The 8,602-nt window shown below is 45.9% G+C and overlaps 1 protein-coding gene across 2 annotated transcripts in view; it reads left to right on the top strand.

Moving 5' to 3' along the window:
* The first annotated feature begins 2,280 nt into the window (after positions 1-2,280).
* Positions 2,281-8,602, top strand: part of LOC147444234 (DNAJ heat shock N-terminal domain-containing protein) — a 93,881-nt gene continuing 87,559 nt past the window's right edge. Inside the window, exon 1 of one of the 2 annotated variants that reach the window (XM_086526924.1) lies at positions 2,281-2,899. In XM_086526924.1, the coding sequence (XP_086383050.1) occupies positions 2,522-2,899 (378 nt within the window). In that variant the 5' untranslated portion in view covers positions 2,281-2,521. Of the gene's footprint in view, positions 2,900-7,932; positions 8,127-8,602 lie in introns of those variants that run through there. The other variant, XM_086526925.1, reaches the window with a different exon arrangement.

Genomic DNA, 8,602 nt, shown 5'->3' with positions numbered 1-8,602 from the left:
CACTACATACTAAACAAATGGAGTGAAGTACCAAGTGATTTAAAAAACAGAGTCATCAGCATACTTCATGATGAGTTTCCCGTTCCAACACGGGATCAGCGCTTTAATGAAGACCTGATGAAGATTCGAATGCGCGAATACTGCAAACACAAGCGTTCCGAAGTGCAAAAAGCAATCAAGAATGGGTGGAACAGGCCAGATTGGCTGGCCAAAGAAGATTGGAAGAATGCGAAGAAAGCAGCGCGCGAGAATCCCGACAAGTGGAAGCAACAAAAGGATGCAGCCAGAGCGCGAGTAGAGGCAGGGAGCTCGCACCACTTGGGGAGCGGTGGATGGGCATCATTTGAGGCCGATTTTGTAAGTGTTTTCACATTGCTCTTTATGTTCGATAGTTTAGGGTTTATGAGTTTTTTAATTCTAACATAATGAAATCTTTGTATGTTTTGACAGTGGTCGATGACAGGACGTGATCCCACACCGTACGAGCGCGAGTACGTAGGCAGGAAGGGCTTAAACGCCCTGATGAACATTTTCAGTTCTCGCGGCGGCATGGTTAGTATTAGGGTTTACTCTTTTTTATTTTTTGTATTGTTTTATAAATGTCGTTATATGTTTATACTTACTGAAAGCTGTCTTATTGTCTTTTTTTGCAGAATCCGACAGATACGCCGCTTGGACGCGATGAGACGTCTGACTAGACGACGTCAGTTTAGCCGTAGCTAGACAGCATTAGTTTAGGGTTTCTCATAGCTTACGTCTTTTTGAACCATGTATATTATTACATTTGTCACCGCAGTTCCTTTTGCCAATCAATTCTTTATGCCTATGATGTTGTACAATTGTCATTATTACATTTGCCAATCAATTCATTTTGCCTATGATGTGTACAATTGTCAATTTTGCAAACAATGCGTCTTGTGGGTGACTATTTTGGGTCTATTATCTACCCTTGCACTTTTTTTAAAAAGTGAATCAAGTACAATATGGTTGATGGGTGGCAGGGCATTCAATGCCCTGCCACCAAAAAAAAATTATCTCGGGCGTCGCTATAACCGTCGCTATTTATGGCTCTGTAGCGTCGCTATAGTCTTCAGTGTAAACGTCGCTATAACCGTCGCTATGAGCGTCGCTATATAGCGACTCTGATAGCGACGCTTATAGCGACGCATATAGCGACGCTCTCGTAGCGACGGTTTTAGCGACGCCGGGGGTTATAAAAACCCAGTGTATTTCCGTCGCTAACAGCGTCACAAGAGCACACAACCTCTTGTAGTGATACTGTTTTACATTGCCCTCCTCTATTACCTACACATCGTGAATCCTCTGTAGTAGATGGCACTCTTTCAAACCCCCTTCTTTGCTCGCTATCCCCAATATGGTCGTGCAATTCGTCAACCTCTTTTCCTCCCCAAATATGTGCAGTTGCACACTAATTTACCCTACCAATGCTTGCCATGTATTTTTCTTAACACTTATCCCTTATTAACAGCTCATGAACTGCTCATCGGGGATCCTCCAATCAGTACTCTACTACCTCCAAAAGCCAATGCTCCCCTTCTACAACTCAACCAACTACCCTTGTTAATTTCTACAGCTACTCACACGCCTCCTACTCATGCTACTCGATTTTTGGTGGTTGCACAACACCTCTTGGTCACCCTCGTTTTGACACCATACTCTACCACTGCAATGCTGCTGCATCTCCTTGAAGGTACACATTAACCAACTACCACGAACATCATATTCTGCGTTGAATTGGTAATGAGAGATGTTTCTGTTTGTCTTCAGATCGTTTCGAAATACTTGCCTCATCAAATTTTTAGATAGGCTATCAACAGAGCTGGACGAGGAGTGCGACTGAAGCCAACTGCTCAACAGACCATGACTTGCACTAGTAGCAATATCCCCCAATACCTTTCCCTCGACATTGAGCTGTTTGCCACTAATCCCCTCACATACTCTGCTAAAAGCGCAAGCAACCAGTTGCACTGAGGCCGCTGTTTGCCACTATTCCCCTCACACTCTGCTAAAAGCGCAAGCAGCCAGTTGCATCGAAGCCGTTGGCTTAATTACTTGAGGATAACCATCATAAACTTCGATGTGAACGATCCTAAGCTTTTCTGCCCTCATGTCCACTTTGACGTTTACTCGTTCCATTTCTTCGGCCTCTACCATCTACATTGCCAACAGCCCGATAGCATCAACAGAAATAAAAAAATAAAAAATAATCGATGGCTTAAAAAAATAATCGATGTTTTAAAAAAATAAAAATAAATCGATGGCTTCTGCGTTGAGATACTGCAAAAAGAGCCTCGCGGACATGCGAGCTCGGAGCAGCAGATCCGCACTCGCAGGTCCGTTCCGTGTTAGAGGTGCTGAGAGAAGCTTGTGCATGGCAGCATGAGACCCGATTTTTCTGTCGAACGCCTCCCCTGGCAGCCCTAGTTTGCTGGCCTCGGCAACCACAAGCATCATAGGTGTCAAGGACCAGGTTTTGTACCCTTATCTCCACCCCAGGCTCATGGGAAGCAGGGTAAGGTCAGAAGAAAGGAGGAGGAAGAAGAAGAAGAAGAAGAGCAAGAAACACCACCATAGCTCGCCTTCGTGCTCTTCCTTTTCTTCCTCTACAGAAATCAGTACATCAAGTGATGAACGTAGGCAACATAAAAAGCGAAGACATAGACAAGACTCAGACAATGAGGGAAATCGCTCAAAGCATAGAAAAAGAAGGCATAACATAGGAACCAGAAAGAGGCAAAAGCTTCCACAAAGAGAGGACTTGTCAGAAGAAGCTCGCCATGAGAGTCCAACAGACGATGATGGGAGCTTGCCAAGCCCCCAAGAAGTGGCCTCCACCATGCTATGCAAATTCCCAGAGCTTGCCAATGATTTGGAACAGGTTTGTTTTTTACAATTTTGGATCATTGGCAAGAGGTTTATTTCTAACAAATTTGTGGGCACATACACATGCGTATGCTCAAGTACCACAATCTACGTGTATGGGTGCTTGTGTGTGTGCAAGACTATGCATGCATTCGCGCGCGTGCGCACACAGAGAGAGAGAGAGAGAGAGAGAGAGAGAGAGAGAGAGAGAGAGAGAGAGAGAGAGAGAAATGAAATGAAATGATATATTAACGTCTTCAAAAGGCCAAAATGACCTATGAGACCATCAGATACAAAGTGGTGAATCTAATACAATGTCTGAAGTACAAGTACAAAAAGTATTGAATGTAAAAAATGAAAACTGAAAATGAAGTGTGAAATGTGAAATGTGAAATGTGAAAATGTAGAGTAGGCCCTCAATGACATTCTGGGTGTCGTACTAGAATGCCTCTGATCCTCTGCTGGAGTCTCCGTCGATGGAGTGTGCTCCTGTGTCTCGGTCGTGGTCGTCTCGATCTCTCGAGCTCAATCGCCCTGTCAATGAGGGTGTCTCTGGTATGAGTGTGGGTACAACCCTGCGCTGGTGGTTGGTCTCCTGGCTCCCTCGATCCAAAGAAGTCTGTGATTTGTCTCTGTGATTGTCGTACCCCATGTCTCCTCAGCAGACTATCTCTATGTCGGTGTAGCTCAAGTAGATATAGACCAAGGCATCTCTGATCCTGATACTCTATCTAGGGGTCCAAAACCCTCCCTGAATAAGCAATGGAAGCGCCCTCGTATCTCATAATACACAGTGCAGTGGCATATGTAGTATAGCTCTGTCTTTGGCTCTCTATCGCATAGTTGGCATATCCTAGACTCCGGTGGTATCCCTCTGAATCTACCAATCTCAATCTCCAGCTGGTGTGAGGATGTGCGAATCTGACCAATAGCACATCGCAGACCATGAGACAAATGAGTGTCCATGTAGCTCAGACGAATCACAAACCCATCTCCCAAAAGTGGAGAAGATGCTCTTTGTAGAAAGCCATCTTCGTGCCCAACTCTTGCATCGGCTCTACCCATGTCCTCCTGGTGTCCAAGTGTATAAGATCATGACGAATGAGTCTAGTGATCTCCGTCCGTGTGACTGGCAGGGAGGGTGCATCGAGGGAATACTGAAAAGGAGGCAGTCTATCCATGTTGAAACCATGCCTCTGAAACCATGAGGTCATCTGCGCATACCAACATGATGCGTCTCCCTGCATCGCTAACTGTCTAAAGGACTCAAGAGTCAATCTAGTATATCTGCCTCTATGTGTATCCCATAGATTATGCATAAAGGACATTGATCTGGTAAGAGCCTCAATCTCTATAGGAGGGGCGGCTACCTCCGCTCGAATAATAGCATGTGGTACGGAGGCCTTGGCTCTAATCATCTGGGATATCATAAATACCAAGGGTCTCTCCATGCTCCTCCAACTGTCATGATTCATAGATGGTCCCCAAACCTGGACCCCATAAAGCATAGCTGAAGCAACCAAAGTATCAAAGAGCCATAGCTTTGTTCGTGGTTCTTGAAAGTGAACCTGCGAACACATCCTCTCTAGCCCTCCCAATGCCGCATAGGCTCTGGACAGTCTAGTCTTTGCTGCTCTCCTTAGAGTAAACCTCGGTCCTGTGAATACCACCCACAGTTATGTATATTCATCTGTGTACTCCACAGTATCCTGACGATATACGAGTGTAGGTGCCGATCTCTTAACCCATTGTGGTGTGGTGTTAAACACCATAACCTTGGTTTTACCAAGGTTCACAGACAATCCACTATCCGCTGCAAAGCTGTGCAATGCATCCAACTGTCTCTGCATGCCCTCTGGTGACTTTGATATCAACACAATATCATCAATATATAATAATAAAGGGATCCATGTCCTTGCTAGCTGAGCGCCTCTGTCGCCCTCTCTGTCAATGTAGTCAGAGACCTCATCTACATACATACCAAAAAGTGTAGGGGACAAAGGACACCCCTGTTTCACTCCAATAGTGGAATGAACAATGTCAGAAATCCCCTCAAGAGTGCGTACCTGGCTAGTCACTGAGCCGTATAAAGCCATGATCCCCCATATGATCTCTGTGGGAACTCCCAACTTCAGTAGCCTACGCATCAATTTGGCCCTCGACACTGTGTCAAATGCTTTGCGGAAGTCCACAAAGCAACAATACATCCGTCTTCCATGTGCCCGACCCTCGTCAATAATGGCTCTGAGTGTAAGAATATGGTCCAAAGTGGAGAAACCCCTCCTGAATCCAGCCTGTCTTGCTGCTCGTATGCCCTCATTTTCTGCCTATTTACTCAGCTGTTGTACAAGAATGGATGCATACAATCGTGCCAATGTGTGCCCTATCATAATAGTACGGTAGTTCCCTGGCACCGTGGGGTCCCCTGCCTTGAAGAGAGGTACAATAGTAGATAATCTCCAAGACTCGGGTAGTCCCTCACACATGACACGGTTAAACAACCGCGCAAGAATCACTGACAGTAAATCTCTAGTATGTATCAAGTGCTCTGCCACCAAACCCTCATGATCATATGCTCTCCTAGTCCTCATCCTGTCAATGGCGTTCTTCACCATTTGAGTGGTAAAGAAGGTACTAGTGGCTGGACAAGACTCTAGAGGGTCTGGTAATGGTGGTTGCCCAGGTGCTGTATATAATGATGTTGCATACTGACCCCAAATCTCGGGAGAAGTAATCAGTGGAGGAGGTGAGTGTTCATGGAAGAGACGCCAGGCCTCACCTGATTCTCGACTCAAAAAGAGCTGATACAAATCACGTTCCATCTGGGCTAAAAAGGCCCGCTTCTTCCGTCGCACTAAACGCCGAAGGGCAATCCGAGACTGTCTATATGTAATGACTCCAAGTATAAGCTCGCTTTGAATCTGAACTTTCATCTCTCTGCACTCCTCATCATACCAACTAATAACTATTCTGAGGCATGTTCCCACAATGTCTTCTCTGATCTGGTTGAGTGTGTGGGTATGCCTTTGCTGCTGCCCCATGCAAGATCTCCGTCAATAGTGTGGTGATCTCCTCCACGGTATATACAGGCTTGGCTGCCCACATCCGCCTGTAAATCTCCTCGACATAGACTGAGTCCGTCTCTGGTGTAAAAGTATACCGTGTGTGTGCAATCCTCCCTGGTGTCTGAGAGGCGCTATACTGGAAAGAGACCGAAAAAGTCAGGAGAGCATGGTCCACTGCTACTCCAACAGGTCTAGGTCCCACATTGAGATCCTGAATGCTAGAGATGAAGCTCGGTGAAGTCAATGGTCATGACAGTCCACTGTACTGGCCCCATGTCTGTGTGGAAAGCATGTGAATCCCCCAGATGAAGGAAAAATCTCTAGACCATTAAGTATGGCCAAACCATGCGTGGTCGTCATCTCCATGAGATATCTCCCATACTCTGTGTGCTCTCTGTCCTGTGAGTGTCTGTCAAGCCCCATCTCCGATATATCCATCTCTTTGAGCATCTCCTCCGAGGTATCATAAAATACCGTTTGGGAGTTGGCCGTCCTGGCATTAAAGTCTCCCAAGAGAATGATATCTCCATCTCTAGAAACTCCCGTATGTCATCATCAAGTATAGAGAAAGGGGATTGCCCTCTAGGTGAGGTATAGACTGATGTGCTAGGGGGAAAGTAGCATACAGCAATGTATAAGAATCTGCCCGTCTCAGCTCTCAGTCTCACCCACATGTATCTCGCCTAGTCATCTCTCCGGACAATCTGTAATAGCGACTGCAACTCCTCCCTGAATAAGACTGCTACCCCTCCTGAACCTCGACTCCCATGCTAGGATCTAGTGTTTGGCCGACAAGCTATCTCCCATGAATAACCAGTCACACTTGGCATCAACTGTCCAAATTTCTGATGTGTCTCTGAGTAAAAGACAATGTCTCTATCTCTGAAGCTATCCTCAAAGGCACCCACATCCAGCCTATACGATCCATTACAATTCCATCCCGCCATCTGGAGTGTGGTCCCATATGTCTCGCACCGTCATGTTGTGTGTGTGTGTGAGAGAGAGAGAGTCATATTGTGTGTGTGAGAGAGAGAGAGAGAGAGAGAGAGAGAGAGAGAGAGAGAGAGAGAGAGAGAGAGAGAGAGAGAGATGGACCAGTTGCCCCTCGCTACCTTGCGCTGCTGCCCTTCACGACCTCCCCCTCGTGATGTTGCCCCTTTGTGTTGCTGCCATCTTTGCTCCTTGGAGGCCCTGCCCGCTACCTTTCACCCCTGCCATGGAACAGACCTCTGCCATGGGTTGATCGCACGAAATATCTGATCTATTTGAGAGTTCTCATCACATCGGCAAGCATCCGAAGTACCCTCCAGCTTGATGATCTGCGAACAAAAGATCGCGCAGAGTGCTTTTTGATTTATTCACTTGGTAGCTTTTCAGGGCGGAGTTTTTTATAGAGCTTTTCATGGCAGCGATGCTTTTTTTTGTTTTAAAAAATAAAAAGAAATCTAATGCCATGTGGTGGCTTCTGCGTTGAGATACTGCAAAAAGAGCCTTGGGCTCACCAAGTAAAAAAAGGTAAAATTTCCTTGTCGTGGACATATTACAACTCTGACGATGGTTTGATCTGGTTGAGTTCGAGCTCGGAGCTGCAGATTCACACTCACAGGTCTGAAGCACGGAAGCGTTAGGTGCTGAGAGAAGCTTGTGCATGGCAGCATGAGATCCATCTTCGACCCGCTTTTTGTGTCGAATGCCTCCCTTGGCAGCCCTAGTTCGCTGGCCTCGGCAACCACAAGCATCATAGGTGTCATTATCAGGGCATAGTATTACCAGGTTTTGTACCCTTACCTCAACCCTAGACTCATGGGAAGCAGGGTAAGGTCAGAAGAAAGGAGGAGAAAGAAGAAGAAGAAAAGCAAGAAACACCACCATAGCTCGCCTTCCTCCTCTTCCTTTTCTTCCTCTATAGAGATCAGCACATCAAGTGATGAACGTAGGCAACTTAAAAAGCGAAGACATAGACAAGACTCGGACAATGAGGGCAATCGCTCAAAGCACAGAAAAAGAAGGCATAGCATAGGAACCAGAAAGAGGCAAAAGCTTCCACAAAGAGAGGACTTGTCAGAAAAAGCTCGCCATGAGAGTCCAACAGACGATGATGGTGGCTTGCCAAGCCCCCAAGAAGTGGCCTCCACCATGCTATACAAATTCCCAGAGCTTGCCAATGATTTGGAACAGGTTTGTTTTTTACAAATTTGGATCATTGGCAAGAGGGTTGTTTCTAACAAATTTGTGGGCACATACACATGCGTATGCTCAATTACCACAATCTACTCGTATGGGTGCTTGTGTGTGTGCAAGACTATGCATGCATTCGTACACAGAGAGAGAGAGAGAGAGAGAGAGAGAGAGAGAGAGAGAGAGAGAGAGAGAGAGAGAGAGAGAGAGAGAGAGAGAGAGAGAGAGAGAAATGATATGAAATGATATATTAACGTCTTCAAAAGGCCAAAATGAGCTATGGGATCATCAGATACAAAGTGGTGAATCTAATACAATGTCTGAAGTACAGTACAAAAAATACTGAATGTAAAATGTGAAAAATGAAAAATAAAGTGTGAAATGTGAAATGTGAAATGTAGAATAGGCCCTCAATGACACTGTGGGTGTCGTGCTAGAATGCCTCTGATCCTCTGCTGGAGTCTTCGTCGATGGAG

The sequence above is a fragment of the Adiantum capillus-veneris genome, chromosome 13, assembly GCF_014529385.1.
Source record: "Adiantum capillus-veneris isolate H3 chromosome 13, ASM1452938v2, whole genome shotgun sequence".
Classification (NCBI taxonomy): Eukaryota; Viridiplantae; Streptophyta; class Polypodiopsida; order Polypodiales; family Pteridaceae; genus Adiantum; species Adiantum capillus-veneris.
Note: the sequence above shows the minus strand (reverse complement) of the source record. Positions and strands in the feature narration are given on the sequence as shown.